At 34.1% G+C, this 16,953-nt stretch overlaps 1 protein-coding gene across 1 annotated transcript; it reads right to left on the bottom strand.

Moving 5' to 3' along the window:
- Positions 1-2,449: 2,449 nt before the first annotated feature.
- On the bottom strand, positions 2,450-7,059 carry LOC130647258 (uncharacterized). The gene is made up of 3 exons (XM_057453047.1): positions 6,100-7,059; positions 3,674-4,371; positions 2,450-2,746 (listed from the first exon to the last, which is right to left on the bottom strand). Exons 1-3 carry the CDS (start codon positions 6,611-6,613, stop codon positions 2,552-2,554), a joined length of 1,407 nt encoding a protein of 468 aa, XP_057309030.1. The 5' UTR covers positions 6,614-7,059; the 3' UTR covers positions 2,450-2,551.
- Positions 7,060-16,953: the final 9,894 nt, after the last annotated feature.

Genomic DNA, 16,953 nt, shown 5'->3' with positions numbered 1-16,953 from the left:
CGTGTCCTTCAAAATATCTATCTCGTCATCGTAATTCTGCAACCTTGTCTTGTCCACGGCTTTAATGAAAGGTTTCACATCGGCTAGGTTGTACTCACGCAACCAGTAAAAACTGCAAAACTCGGCGCGGAATGTCTCGTATTCTTCGACTGTGTTTTTCCCACTTAGCCGGCTATAAAACTCCTCGTGAGCCACAGGTCGAGGTAGTGAGGAACATGTAGTCATTGTCTTTTTTCGCCACCTTGATCTTATCGCCTTGCGCAATCTCTTCGACACAATACTGCTTGATCAGGTTGATGTCGTACTTGCTGGAATTAAACCCAATTACAGCTACTTGATTTACCCACTCATCCCACAACTCCTGGTTCTTTTTGGAGAGCATGTCAAAATCGTCAGGCTTCGGGTACATTCTCTCGACCTCTTTCACAATGAGGGCATGCCTCTTTTCCAGCTCCTCCACAGATTGTTTAACCAGGATCTTGAGGTCGTCGTGACCGATGAACGTCGGGTGACTATTCAAACTATCGGCAATACCAAAACTTATCGGAACATGTCTTGAAAGATACGTCAGATCAAAGGTTTGCAGGTAATTTAAAGGTGATAGGAGGGCTTCAAATACCAGGTAGTGGGGGTAGGGTTTAAATTCCTTCTAAAAGTACCTCTTGCCGTAGCCCTTTTCCCGTATCATCCTTTTCTTAGACAGGGTAGCAGCGTAATGAGCCCTGTCCGCTTTGGTCTGTCGGACAAACAGGGACATCCGTGCCACTTACAACCGTTGTACTCGTAAAAGGTGTTTGAAATAGGCTCATACCCATCCACTTTCCACTCCTTCTTACCATCGCGTATAACGCGCTAACCACCATGTCTACAGAGTGCATGATGAATATGTCTTCCGGTTTGTTTTGACATGTATCCTATCCATTTTGATGCATCATAGCTAAAACTCCCATCGTAAAGGACCTTCTCGACCCTTCCCGGCATACGTTTGACCTTCCCCCCTTTGCAAATGATCGTCGTCTTGACGCCCTCGCATTCGTTCCTTTTATGTCGCGTGAGGCGGTTGCTTTTGGTAAACAGTTGTTTGCATACCTCACATTTCCATTTCTGTTAGGCTAGCATGTCTAAATCCTTGATGTAGAAACAGTGCCCGTCCAGCATACCTAGATTGATGCCATATAATTCTTTTTGTACTACTTTTGCCTATAGACGAGTCGCCATGGTGCCTTCTCGGAGTTTGTCTTGGGTTCAAAGACCCTGATGTTGATCTTGAATTGTTTGGCAACGCCCTCCAAATCCACCAGCCTTGTGGGGCGCACGCCCTTACGCTTGAGCTTAGGGTTCTCGTAGTACTCTCGGGCTAGGCGGGGCTGTTTTTGTTAGACGTTCTGTTCCCTTTACTACATCCACCCGCTCCTTTAGCGCAGAAGCATAGGTTGTCCGTTATGGCATCTTCACCATCCATGGCGTAAATGCACCTTTTTTTTCGCAACCAATCCGGGAGAGGGCCGCATCCGAAGAGGAATACACGCGTGCTTATCACCTTGATCTGTACGTGATCGAAGACAATTTTTCCCGCATATGCCCCAGGGGTCTCGGTGGTCCTAATGGGTGATAAATAAGCCTTAGTCCAAAACTCGTGATCCTCCAGATCGAGGCGCTTTATTTCGCATCTTCTACGAACGCTTCGATTTCCGCTATACTTGACAGCGAAAAGCTAAAGCTGTACACAACTTTAACGCGCATGTCCACGTGTGGTGTAATTTTTTGGATAATCGCGTCCTTTAGAGATTCGTTTAGATGCTTGCTGAAACGCCATGATTTAATCCTATTTCCATCCTCCAACATCTGGATATCGTCCTCGGGGCCTTGATATTCAATATCCTCCACGTAGTCTTCCCTTGCCTCCTGTTCAATCTCGTCGTGAAGCGATTCGCTCCCGAATTTCGTTCCCTTGCCTTATTGTAGTAGAAGGCAACGGTATCCCACACACTCTGTAGTCGATCCGCAAGGGCGTCGCGAGTTGCTACCACTGGTGCTGACACGGTGCTATATAGTTTGCTGATGGCATTCTTAAACCAACTCATCTTTATTTTATACACGGTTTTTTTGAAAATATGGTGCTTTGGCATTTGCTCAATTTTTTACTGAGCAAGCCGGGAATTTCCCTCCACTTGCGTTAGGGACTTACCCTTGATATGCATGACTAAGCACCGCTTATTAGGGATTTTACTCCACTTGCGTATGATGATTTTTTTATGATTATTAGCGGAATTTTGTGCAATGAGGCGTGACGAAAAGTTGTGAAATTGTGTATGATATTGTTTATGAGAGTTTGACCGTGTTTTTTTGGAAAAGTGTGGTTATCGTGACACCCTAAACTAGCTGCAACTGGGTTTCTTTAAATTCATAATTACTTATAAAAATTATTTTAAATCAATATAATAACAACTCGGAAGAATGGACTTTATATATTTTTTTTAAATATGTACCATGAATTGTAAAATTGTCTATAAGTAATATGTCCTTTAAGCTGAATATTGTCAAACCTGGTTCATTCTACGTAACCATTATTGTTCAACACATAAGATTCAAATGCTGACATCGCATTTTCGTATACATGATCAGCAAAATGTAGACCATCTTTTGCTCCAAGTGTAAACGAGGCTGTGACGTAATAAACATCTATGACAGGAATATTTGCTCGACACATCATTTCTTTGCAGTATGTGTTCCATAAAATCATTCTCTGAAATTAAAATTAGGTTTTAATAATGAAGAGTGCAAACATTTATGCTAAAGTATCCATTAGTGTCATTTTTAAATGAAAATAGTTATTCTGCTCCAAATAACTTGAGAAAGAAGACTTTACCGACTGACGGCCATGTGGTAGAGCGTTCGTTTCCAGGACTGAATTTGATTTAAACCCCGGTCGAGTCATGCCAGAGACTATAAAAGTGTGAATTAACCCTTTCTGCTTAGCGTTCAACAAGAAAATGGGACTGATTTCTCAGGTGGTTGCTCTTCTGTCAATTTCAAAACCGTTATTGATAACAGAGAATAAACCTTTGCGGTAATCTAACCTCATTTTCTAAGTTGCTTAACCCCAAAAGTTAAATTTGCGGTGATTTTGAGTTTTAGATGTTCGTGCATTTCTTAGTTTTCGAAAAGCTCCTATAGACTTTATAGAATTCCCTCTTGAAGGATCGCTGAGGTAAATGATATGTAAGAGCTGCAAATTAAAGGAAAATGCAACTAACAACTTTTGACGTTGACCTCGTTTTGAAGCATAAATTTTTAAAGTAAAAATTCGGACTAGCAAAACTTTATGAAACGGTTACCGTAATGATTTCACGACATAAACAATTGCTGTCGTCAAATTAACGTCGACGTTCGTTTGTTTATAAGCACACCTATTTAAACTAGCAATGGACCCGCTGCATTGTTATTTTCTTAGGGTTTAAAAATACTTCTGCTAAAACCAACTGTGTCTGTGTGGAATTGTGTGCAGAGGAGTAGGGTGTAGTTTTGAATTTCCGTCTTACATTTTAAACTTGTACAACAAAAACTTAATTCTGTTAAAGCGCTTATAAATTTTGACCATTTTATATATAAAGAATGCTGTAAAAACCTAGACACGAAACGTGTCAGAAATGTAAGGAATAAAAAAACTAACCTGTTTTGTTAAAAATCTTCTAAAATCTTCGTTGTACTTATAATACTCCCGTCGAAATGGCGGAGTAGTTGTCTTCCAAATTATCCTTGGGAAATTTTCACCAAACTTTGATTTTAAAGTTTGGACAAGTTCTACAAAACTTTGTAACAGATCCACAGCTTGTTTAAAAGGTATAGCCATTAAAATATGCACACCAAAGTTGACATAAAATACGCTTGAACGCTGCCTCATATCTTTTTGCAGTAAGACATCCCCAATGGAGTTTAAGATAATGCTTTTGTTGAAGTCTTTGTTATCAAAAATACCCTTGGAAGGAGGATTTGGGTAGTTCCAATTATATGAAACACCACATTTGAAGAATTTCTTGCAAAGTGTTTTGTTTACAAAGTAACGATACGTCAACAATTGCATGGAATCACCATAAAACCAAATTGTCGAATTCTCTGGAGGCTTTATATTATCCTGACAAACGATGTTAGGATTGTAGGGTGTAATAAATTGCTGATGGTTTTTCCAATATCCACAAGGAGAATTGATTGGTTGGCATTCTCTCTTGAATTTGACAAAGTTTCGTTTTCTGTTATGCAAACTTTTCTTTGTTTTGCTTTCTGATATAGTAAATGCGAACTCTTTTTTTTTACCTATGTATGTGTCGACACCCAACGATCCCCGCTTCTGAAATTTGCCTTGCTCATCCCCTGTGAAAAACATATGTTAAGCCGGGGCAAATCGATCAACATTCTCAGTCAACATTCTCGTCAACATTTTGAGCAACATGTTGATACGATTTGCTATACCCTTGTTAACATTCTCATCAACATTTTGAGCAACTACATTCTACTGAAACGTGGCCATTCATTCTCTTTTTTCAAAATGGCGGAGAAGGAAGCTGCAGCATGTTTATTGCTGGCATTGGTAATAGATGACGATGAAAAAAAAAGAAAGCGGACGGGGTCTTTCTTCGTACAGGTCAAGCAGTTTCTCCAATAATTCATCGTTCCTTTTAAATTTTTGTTTACCAGCAGTGGTAGTTGCAGGATCAGCTGAAGTAGTGACTTCCGCCATTATCAAAGTGAATAATCTCTATTTTTTGATCTTATTTTCATACAAGTCGTGTATACACTCGAACAAAAACATTCAAATTCGTGCTAGAACATTCGAATTTGCAATTAAATAATTCGAAAATACTGAAAAATGTTGCCAGAAATGTTAATGGCTATAGCAAATCGAGTCAACATGTTCTTTAACAAATGTTGACGGGTAGTGTTGCTCAAAAAGGTGCCTCGATTTGCCCCGGCCTTTAGGTTAGCGACTATGTTTATCGTTTTTTATATAAAAAGACTATGGGTTTTTAATAATATCTTCCTTTCCATTTTTTTTACCTGTTAGCCGTAGGTGGTTTTTTGTTGTACATAACGGCATATGAGAAAAGTGATACCCGATACCCTATGTGATACCCGAGACCCGAAATCCGATACCCGAGACCCTGACACCGATACCTGATACCCAAGACCCGAGACCCAATATCCTGATATGGATACCCGAGGCCCGATACCCTGATTTTTTTTATTATCATTTTTGTTGTTGTTGTTGTTGAATATAAAAGATATAAAAACACATTTTGATATGTATATTTCTTCGTTATAATAGGGGAATATTTGTTGCACGTAATATGTGAATATGCTGCTGGCTCAACAATGGTTTTATATCACCAGGAACTACAATTCAACTAGCATCAAAAAAATTATTTTGTCTGCTTAAACATGATTAAATTGATAATAGACTTTTTTAAATTCATTAGATAATATTTATTTTTTTGATGTAGGATCGAAATAACTCCTTTTGCTTTTCAAAACCACGATTCAATTTTGTATATATCCGATGGAATATTTGACTGAAATTTCCCTCCACAACCATAGTAAGTTGATACATTTTTGTGGGTGTAGTTGAGAAGGAACAAGACATAACCGTTATCTGTTGGCACAGGTGGTGCTGGTTTTATTCACTGTTGTTGAAGGTTGGACGTCTCATTAATTATTCACTTATCAAACGTGCGCTTTTCTTCGAATAAACCAACGTATCATCTCTGTTACGTTTAAAAAGCCAGAAAATAATAAGAAAAAATTAGGATTTTTATTAAAATAAAACATCATTGAAAAAAAATAAAAAAATCAAAAAAATCAAAAAAATCAAAAAAATCAAAAAAATCAAAAAAATCAAAAAAATCAAAAAAATCAAAAAAATCAAAAAAATCAGGGTATCGGGTATCGGTATTAGGGTATTGGGTCTCGGGTCCCGGGTATCATTGTCAGGATATCGGATCCCGGGTATAACATTACAACTACATAGATTGTGGTAGGGGAACTAAAAAAGACTAAATAAGTAATTTAAAAAGTGATCTTTATTTATGGTTTATTATGACTTACCACTCTTAAACCACCACGAAGGAGGGTCTCTCAAACCATCACATAAACTCCAAATCAACTCAACCGTGACAGTATAATTACCAGGTTCTACAAAACTAAAAAAACTTTCATACGTTCCATTGTTGTTATCCTTCAATTCAACATGAAATGATGATGGACCAACCACATTCATCCACCAGAAGTCTCCACCAATCAGTTTGCTTTGATTTAATTTATTGTAAGTAATAATTTTTATGTAGCTCTTTTCCATAGTTGATTTGATGTCAAACATGAATTCGCTAAATTCTAATTTTGTATGCAGAGTTTTATTGTCTGACTTTAAGGTCCAATCAATGAACGTCTGACATGGATCATTATATTCTTTTAAGCATTGCATAGGTGGCAAATACTCATCACATGATGAGCTTGTATGTATATGGACTGAAATGCTTGAGTAAGGTGCGTAGTAGAAGTAAAGATATGTCGAGGAGACAACTAAACTTGTCAGAAACATATATCGCATATTCGAAGGCATCTTTCTTACCAAAAAAGATGATGATGGTTGAAATAGTAAACGAAGCAGCTAGCAAAGAAAGAGATAAAGTCCTGATGTTATCGCTTGAACTTGCTTTCAACAACAACAACGCAAAAATTGTGCTTACTAAAAAGATTCGTTAAATTTAATCTAATCCATAGTAAACGTGTTTTGGTGAAGTTTTATTCCTGAATAATTGCTCGTTACAACTGATGGTATGAAGTCCGATCTGAGACCTTAAGTCACGCTGGATCAATTAATGCTTGATGTTACCACAGAGAAGTACGAATGGAAAACAATACGAATGTACGAAAGGATGTGTTTTTATACATCTTGTGTTGTAAAAAACACCTTACCTTAGTGAAGTCAATGGTGAAGCTATAAAAATAATTATTCCATAATAATAATAATAAAATTTTAACTTTTTTTTATCACTATCCCTATAAAAGTCGTGGTAACCCGTGTATGACAAATTATCGTAAAAAATGTTGAGTTAAGAAATCCAACCAAAAGAGCCAATCAGATCGCTTAATTTCTATCGATTTCTAAAGCGTTTGTAGCATATCTAACATAGAATTAACTTACTGTGAGAGTTCCTATAGCAACAACCTGATACGTCTATTGTAACGTCACAATTTGAGGCGTTTTGTTGCTAGGAACAAAATTTCGTTTGAAGTTTTGTTAGAATTATTTTACAAAAATGTGTTGGTTATTGAAACAATTTAAGTGTTGGCACGTTTTTTTATAAGAAGAATTATTTCACCTTCAGGAAAAAAATATTTACAATGTATGATGTTTGTTTTGAATGTTTCCTTGAACCGCCAAATGGGAAGCCGAATTATTTTTTTTGTTCTTAAAGATTCCTTGTGTTTATTTAACTTGCGTCGCCCTTTTTAAGCTATTTGAAAGAGATTGGAAAGATATCTAGGCATTCGTATATTTTTTAAAAAAAATCATGGTCAGTCAATATCTTGAGGTGTTGTATTTAAAGTTTTGCCAAGGTATAAAGGGTTATATATATTGTTTTGTTTATTCAGTTTGGTGTTTTGAACACTATACGAAATATAAATTATTATAATTATGATTGATAACAGAAACCAAATGTTTCGCTCCAATCTTGTACTTAATTTTTCAAAATGACTGTTTTTTTAGCCATTTTTCGGCATGTCAAAAAAAACATCACCTGACAAATAGTCCACAGCCGAAAGATTTCGAAAATTTTTCTTAGGCAGTTATGTAGGGCGGGTTAGAGGTTGAAAACAACTATTTTCTTTCTTTTACCTTTTATTACTGGTTAGGGAGGAGAGCTAAGCTTCCGACGGCACTGAAAATAAGATAATGTAAGCTATTGATTCGATTTAAAAGGTACTGTATCGGCGATTTTTTCACTATTTTTCACCCAATCATCTCTCCTTAAAAAGTGGTATAATCAATTAAAATTTTAACTATAATACCTCACTGAAAAATGCACGACGATGTACGCCCCAATGTAAACTTTACCACTCCCTTAAAAATACGTTCACTTCTGTTGACTAGCTAGCAAGCTGCTGTTACAAAATATATGTCAAACATATATAATATATTAGCCAGTTACAATACCGCTTTACTCTCACATTACAGCTCAGACTTGTTTGGAATGTCTTGTCTTTCTTAAGCTAATCTATTTTAGAATAACATGGTTCGCAGCAATCATAAACAATACAAGTAAAAAGTTTCGGGAAATTGAATCTAGGGAAAAAAGAAGAATGCCTTAAATGTCCAAATTGGTTGACTTTTCATCCTTCGACGGAAAATTGTTAAATCAGACACACAGTCTTGCGCATTGTGATTACCTGGCAGTTATTATATCTTTTTTTGTTGTCGGAAGTTATAATATTGTTTTAGAAAAAAAAGGATAACTTCCCAATTATTGTACCAGCAATCAATTGTGCGGTTTGTCGCAATTTTCTTTTTATTGCAGTCACAAAATGTGACAAAAAAACTTTTAAATCAGCGAGACTGAGTTAATAATGACCTTGTACAATTTCAACAACTTTTACAACATTAACAGCTTCTAATAATCACTTATAGCTAGATTTACAGCTTCGCTAAAACCAGCCACATCAACACCATCAGTTTACACTTTTTAGGCTTTTTTCACACTAATAGTGTTAACAGCGTTAAGGTGCTTTAAAGTGCTATTGGTGTTAAATACACATGAAACAAAATTTTTATTTTTATATCATTGAAAATCTTTTTAATTTAAATATAATATAAATTTTTAGCAGGAGGAAATGTATAATTACCAACATTTTTTTCTCAGTTTCTTCAATAAAATTTAATTTATATTGAAGAAGAATTACTTTATTCATCACAAACATACTGCCTGACAGTGAGCGTATTTTTAATTCTCAACAGGAAATGTTCAACACCGATCGGATCTCCGATCGTTGGACGAGTATAATCCGTGTAAGTCACATGGAAGAAGAACTACTTTGTTCATCACTAACATACTGCCTGGCAGTGAGCGGGATTCTAAGGTCGCAGCATACTCTCACACACTGTCTGCTTAAAGGGTACAACAAAAAAGCACGAAGCTAGAAATTCGAAACTAGACCTTAAAAAACAAAACCGAGACAACGTGTTAGTACTCAATGAAATAGATTTGAATTGTGTGATTTTTTTATACGATATGCTTTAAATGATGTACCTTTTATGCTCCGGAACCAGAACTTGAAAAAGTTGTTCGAATATATTTTAAGGGCCTGATACACTTGTACAATATAACTGAAATATTACTTATAATATCAATTTCTTAAAATATGTTTAAAATATGGTTATAATTTCTTATAATATAGCTATAATATGTATAATTTCAACACCTGGCATGTGCGTCATAACCTCGTAATTTGCTGCATGGCTATAATACTTGAATAAAATCAAACGAGTTTGATTTTAATAATATTGGTGGTGATCTGGTTTCGAATGCCTTTAGTTTGTGTGACAATAGATCTATTATCTGCTAGCGTTGTTGTGGCAACGATGGTATGAAATTAAATGAAATTATAACGATATTTTAACAAATTATAAGTATATTGTAGAAAAATTATAACTGTATTATAGAATTTATTATATACCCGTAAGCAAAAACAGCCATTGAATAAATAATCGTATTCCACCCGTATTATTCAATGCTTGTGACGTAACAATAGTTTTGACAAAACATTCGTAAACGCATGTTTTGATTTTATCCTTTCCGCCTCATTAATTTTTATCGTAATTAACTGTGATAATGAAACGAAAACAAAACAAACACAAAACAAAATAAGTAATATTAATTATAACAATCTCTTTTGGGTATATAATAAAACATATATACAATAGGTAAACATAGGTTATTGGATTTATTAACCCTCGGTGATATTATATTCAACTCCGCTGCGCGTCGTTGAATATAAATCACCTCGGGTTAATAAATCTCAATAACCTATGTTTACCTATTGTATATCTACTTAATATTTAATGATATTATACAAGTGTATCCTGGCCTTTACGTCTTCCAAGCTCATTATTTGATGACAAAATAACACTATTCGATGGAAAATTTATCTGGCTTTCGGAAAGTATATTCCTTCTTATATTTTTTTTCGAAGTTTAGAAAAAATTAGTCAGTATCTCCATATGGGTAATAGGTGTTATCATGTATCCTTAAGGCGCTTTCACTACTAACATTTTTAGCTAGATAGCAAGCTAACTGGTTAAAAATGTTTGTCACTGTCACAATAGCGATGTTGTTGACTTTCTAAGCAATAGCAATAGTGAGCGCCTTATCTACAAAAACACAGGCAGAGTCTAGGAACTGGTTGACCTGCTGACGTTAGTGGGTTTGGCTACATTCCAAATAAAGTCCAACATCTTCGATCGACATCATTTTTTGTTATTGTTGTTGTTGTCATTTCATAGCAAACATTTTAAAAATGTTTTCGCTCAATCCACGCACGTGATGTTTGAGAAACAAAAACGGTTAAAAATATTTTTCGTCGGAATGAAAGAAGTGAGAGAAGTGAGACAACAAGGGTAGTTTAAGCAGTATTTAAAACACACATTTTACACATATGTGAATTCAGAATAAAGATATACATTAACTAATTAACTTTCTTAGTGTGTTTGACAAGTTGAACTTTACACTCCTTGTTCTTAGTATTAAAGTGTTAAAATGCAAGGGCCTTTCTGATCACTTCACAGCATTGCTCTAGGTCGTATTGCATAAAAAAAATTATTTACATTCCCAAACTATGCCAAATATATAATTCTGAAATTTTTCTAATGATTGTGCTCTGTAAAAAAACATTATGCTCGGGAGGCTCAATTCACAAAGTGTATTTACTTTTTTCGTATATTCAGTTAAAATATTACTAGGAGTACGTTCACAGCTAAAACTCAGATGTTCTGAGAAGAAAGAGGTATGTACAAATAAGAAGAATTGGAAACTAAAAAAAAAGTCGGAAGGTCGCAAGTTTAAAGAACTAATAATATTTCATTTTATTTCTGCGTACCCTAACCCCCTGACCTCTCAATAACTTCTGTAAGCTTTCTCAATGTCAGGATTCTTTCGGGCTCTGATCCAGTTCTATAACGAATTTTAAGATTCTGTTTAAAGTCTGTGGTAGTTTAATAAAAGTATCTTATGACATAATGCCTAAAAATTAGGACCGACCGAAAATTTGAAGGGAAATCAGGTTATAATGTTTCAAAACTTTTCTAGAATGACTCTTTGTGATGAAATAGTTGCAAGTTCCAAGTTCTGAGCATAGTGCTAACAAAAGTTATATTTTACTGATTATAGAGGAATAAAAAATTTAAGAGTAATATCAAATATCTGGCGCTCTAGGAGGTATGAGACCTAAAAATTTGGCCCGCATGTTTCTGATTACTTTTATGAAAACTCATTAGGTATCGTTGCGATGGGTCATTAAGGCATTGCTAATTTAAGGAGAATTAACTTTTATCTGCAAATACACTTTTTCCAAAACTCATCGCAGTTTATCTATCCGGAAAAAATTGATTAAAAATGAATGCCAAAGGACTTGTATTGTCTGCAACGCAACTTAACATAATTCATCTCACATGAATCATTTTTTAAGTGTTGAAGCCGTCATCAACACTCGATGGTAGGGACGTCAGAGCGACCATCAGAATTACTTTCACACTGTAATTAACCCGAATATATTTGTATAGACTGAATTTTGCAGATCCGGAGAACAAGGCAGCATTTGAAATATAATTTATTTATAAATTTTGAAATTCTTTATATCAATTACTGTATAATTTTTAGTTAAGCACTGATGAAGTGTTGCCAAATTATTTAATGCACGGCCTGAAAGGTAAAAAAGTGTTTGAAAAAATGAAGCTTTCTGGCATCACTGAATCACCCGCAACCCTGCAGTTATTAGCAATTTTTAAACTTAACATTAACACGGCGGGTAAAAACGGTCCAAGAAATGCTTATCAAAAGCGTCCGCGTTTTTCGGCCCGTAGGTTTTTAAAAACGGTCGAGGACCGTAAGTATTATATCTTTGGTACATGGTACCATACTTTTATCTGGTATGTGTTTTAAACGTGTCTGATGGTTTTACGAGCGCTAGAATTTGAAAGTCGAATAAATTTTCTTTCGATCGAATATAAACATGCTTATGTTGAACATCGTGGAATGTCTTTTTAGCTGTCTTGAAATAGTGCCTCTTTCAATTTTACCCTTCCAGTAACAAACTTTGTTGGGTATAGAATAGTATTAAATGGTATTATTTTTCTATTTGAAGGCATTAAAACGCAAGTTGTAAGACGAATCTTCAATTCTGTTGTTTTACATTTTTTAATTTTGAAGTTTTTTTGGTAAATAAAAGCAACGGAAGTATGGGAAAATTGTAGTAAGCTACGTATGGCAGTCTCAGGAATTAAGAAATGGCGGCCATTTTTAAATTGTTTCTTTTTTATTATATTCTGTAAACTAAGGTGTGTTAATGGTCTATCTGGCTATGTCCTATGAGTATAAGTATATTTTAGGTCTCATATAGCCGACTTCTCAATTTTTCACAATATATACAAGAAACCCATCCATATAAAAAAAATTAAAACTTGTCTTTAAAGCTAGCTAGCTAGCTAAATATTTTGTGGATGTGTTGTCCCATTGTATAGCTATAGCTAGCTATGCTTTATTCTGACTAAATTTTCTCATGTATTAATTTTTTCGCAAGTTTTCATTCATCCACAAGTAACAAGGAAAAATTTAGGGTTTTTAGGCAAAATAGATGCGTTAAACCGTAGCTAGCTAGAGTTCTGTGTATAGATGAGCGAATGTTTACAAAGTTCTGTATATGTACGCGCATTCTTACAGGCAATAAAAGAAGGACCACATAAGAAAAACTATTTCCACTAATTTATATATTTAAGGAATAAACGATCTAAAAGGAGCTGGAATTGGAATACCGTTTTTTTTAATTAAGAAAAGAAAAATGTTTTTTCCCTATAAATAACGAACTTGTGTTTATATATATATACGTTTATTCTTATTTTTTTTAAAACATTCCAAGACATAAAAATTCATTTCTTTGTGTCATTCGCCAAAATAAATTCCGTTAAAATAAACATTTTTTTGTATTCGCCAAATTAAATCCTCGCCAAATTTTATAAAATTTATCATTCGCAAAATTAAATCCCCGCCAAGTATTCCATTTTGGTCATTCACCATTAAATACTCTCCAAAATTTATCCACTTAAGATAGTAAATAAAAATATCCTCTCTTTTTCATCTTCTTTTTCTAAAATGACAGATAATAACTTTTCTTTTCTATATATATATATAATATATATATTTATAATTACCTATGTTTTTAGATCATGTATAATGATGTCAGATTTAATTGATTCATATGCAGAGTTGGACGAAAAAAATATCCTCGTCATCAATTTAATAAAGTTTCACTTCGATACAATTTTAACATCTCTTAATCGAAAAATTCAAGCAAAACAAACTTTGTATAATCCCTTCAAAGTTGTCATTAATGAACGTGTCCATTCCGAAATATTTTTAGCTGTTTATAAAGCCATTCGCGACTTCCGCACAGCTTACGGTAGAGAATTGATTGTTAAGAAAGACAAAAGTGGTATCATTAAAGAAATTAGTATTATTTTTCACCATCTTGGGTCATTGAAATTCCATTTATCAAACTTGTCTAGCCTTGATATCAATAAAATATTCAAAAAGAAGTTTAAAAGCAATGCCGTCGGTGATATAATATGTGACGATGAAAAAAAATGTATTTTACATTACAAAGTGTCAACAAAGACATTAAATATAACTGCATCGTACAAAGTTGTCAATCAATATGGTATGGTATGTAGTTATTGACAGAATTGGATTTTTATCCTAGTTAAATGTTTTTATTTTGTTGTATTTCTATGCCATGCCTCCTAAAGGAAAGTCAAAGGCACAAAACATTAAGTTTTCCCAGTTAGGAAAATATACATCAAACAGAAAAAAAATCAACGATATGGATTTGAAAATTTCAAATCAGAGTAACCTAATTGAGGAAAAACAAAAACAATTAGCAGCATTGAGCAGTGAGATAACTTTGATTGAAAGGGATGTTGATAAGTTAAGAAATAGATTAGCTAGAAAAAGAAAACGTGTTAGACACCTAAACTATGAGTGTAGTAAGAATAGAGTGGACTCTGAAGTCAAATTTAGCATCAGCAAGGTAACAGCTGAGAGGCGTAGTAAATTCCCATCATCTAGTGATTTAAATAGATCAGCAAAAGATACACGTCGTCTGGAAACATTTGAAGCTTGTTCTGCCATTCACGGAGGGTCTAAGGAATCTGTTCAGCCGGTTATGTTTGGTATGATTGACACATTGTGTTCGAAAATCCCCTCAAAAATGTTTGCAAAAAGTTTATTGAATGCTAAATCATCTGTAGTAAAACAGATAAAGGAAACTACCATCAAAATAGCAAATGAAGAATTTTACAATTCAGAAGATAATAAACTACGTTCTCTCAATGTTTTTTACAGCCACAATGTCATGGGGAAAGCTAAATACATGGCAATTAGAAAGGCAAATAGAATTTCCCAGAATAAACAGAATTCAGTGGTTAATTATATTCAGTATCCTCATTTAGCAACCATTATCAATAACATTGATATAGGAACACTACATGACATACATCCAACTCTAACCTTTGGAGATGAAACAAAATCAGTTACAGGAAATTATAGATCGTGTGATGAATTTTTGTTACGATTGGCAAAATTCTATTTAAAAGTGAATCGTCAACGGAGTGACAAACTAAAAACATTCAATATGCTTGAAAAAAAAGATTTTGAATCTTTTCTGTTTGTATTTGCTCTTGGTGGGGATGGAGCTCCTATTTGTGGTATGTCATTTTTAGTCTCTTTTCTTAATGTTGGTAATCGGATATGCAGCAGCTCCGAAAACTTTTTAATTTTTGGTGGTGATACTGAGGAAAATTCTACTGTTGTACGCAATTATGTTCTCAAGTTGTTGTCGGACGTGAAGTTTTTGGAAAGTCAGGTTTTCACTGTTTATGTTGATGAAGTTGCCTACAAAGTTGAATTTTTATTGGGTGAATTACCTAACGATATGAAGATGTTGGCTTTTTTGGCTGGGGAACTAACAAATTCAGCCTACTACTTTTCAACGTTCGGAAATGTAAATAAAGATAATTCAGCCAAATTTGAATATACATACGGAACCAAGCAAAGTGACAAATGGATGCCCTTCAACTATCACAAACGCATAAGTGATGCCAAAAAGGTTGAAGGTAAAAAAAAAGAAATCGAAGTTAAATGCAAAGGAAATAGTGCAACGAAACGTAGTAACTTGACATCTTATATATCTAAAGTTTTGAAAGGTAGACAAGAAGAAGTCCCCTTGGTTGGCCATTATATTGATAAAGCAAAAGGCGAACCTCTTCATCTGAAGAACAATGTCGTCAAAGAGCACTTCATGAAGTTATTCAATCTATGTTTGGCAACTGCTCCATTGAATTCCTACAAAGCATTTAAAGATATACCTTCCTCACATGCTTTAATTAAATTTGTTAATTTTATACGTTCAGCAATGGGATGTAATTTTTTGTCGAAAAAAATTATCCGGTGGTTTAATGAAAGCAGTTCTAAGAATGAAAGTAGTTTCACTTTTCGTTTTCGTGGAAAGGAGAGTAAAGCCTTTCTTTGTCATTTCCCAGAATTAAATTTACTTATTTTAAATGAATTGAAGAGTGAACAAATGAAAATAAGGCTGCATCAAATCCATTTTCAGTTCATATGTTTGCGAAAAATTATTTCACTATCAGTACGTGTAGAGAATTTCAATTTGGAACTTTTAAAAGATTTAAAGAAGCAATGTAAACTACTTTTCAAGTCAAGCTGTTGGTATGATGTAAGCGTCTCACCCAGTTTATGGACTTTATGTAACTGCATACCTTTCCATGCTGAAAGTACTTTGCTGTGCTACGGTTTCGGAATTGGATGTAATAGTATGGAAGGGCGGGAGCAAAAGCACCAGATGATTGTAAAGTATTCTAACAATACCACTTTCCAATGTCGCTGGCCAAGAATTTTCCGTCACGAGTACATACAATTGTTGCATCTGAGAGAAAACGGTTACGATAAGTTGCACTATGTTTCAAGAGGATCTGATTACATACCAGAGAGAGATATGTGTTGTGAACATTGCTTGCTGCTTGTTAGAAATAACTTGAAATGCCAACTATGTGAGAGTGCTTTCATGAAAAAGGTTTTTTCTGATTTAGAAATTTAGACACCGTTTTTTGTTTAAAAGTTCAGTATGTTGATAGTTCGTGTTAGATGTATATTTTCCTTATTTCCTTATTCTGCTATATACTTTTTGTTTGCATAACATTTGCAATGTATATTTGTGAATCAGTGAGATAGTGTCTTTCGCAAGAGTATGAATATTAATTTTCCCAATTAGAAAGCTCAAAGAAATCAATTTTTTAATATAAATGTGTGTGAATTAATGTTTTGTCAGAACATTTGGTACATAAATGTTTACGACGTAATCATATAGAAAGTATGGTGACTATTACAGCATAAAATTTATAATATTTACATCAAAGAATATGTATTTTATACAAATATATTTTATTTTTATGAGCATGGCAATGCCAAATTTTCTCTTGCAAAAGAAAACAAATTCTAGATCATCATCATTTTTTTCTGTGAATAGATGTTATAAAACACTAGCTATATGATAGTTTATATTTTATTAAAAAAAAGTTTTCATAGTTCATATGTTTTATTTAAACAGAGTTGTTGT

The sequence above is a fragment of the Hydractinia symbiolongicarpus genome, chromosome 6, assembly GCF_029227915.1.
Source record: "Hydractinia symbiolongicarpus strain clone_291-10 chromosome 6, HSymV2.1, whole genome shotgun sequence".
In the NCBI taxonomy this organism is placed as follows: domain Eukaryota; kingdom Metazoa; phylum Cnidaria; class Hydrozoa; order Anthoathecata; family Hydractiniidae; genus Hydractinia; species Hydractinia symbiolongicarpus.
This window is presented reverse-complemented; position numbering and strand designations above follow the sequence as displayed.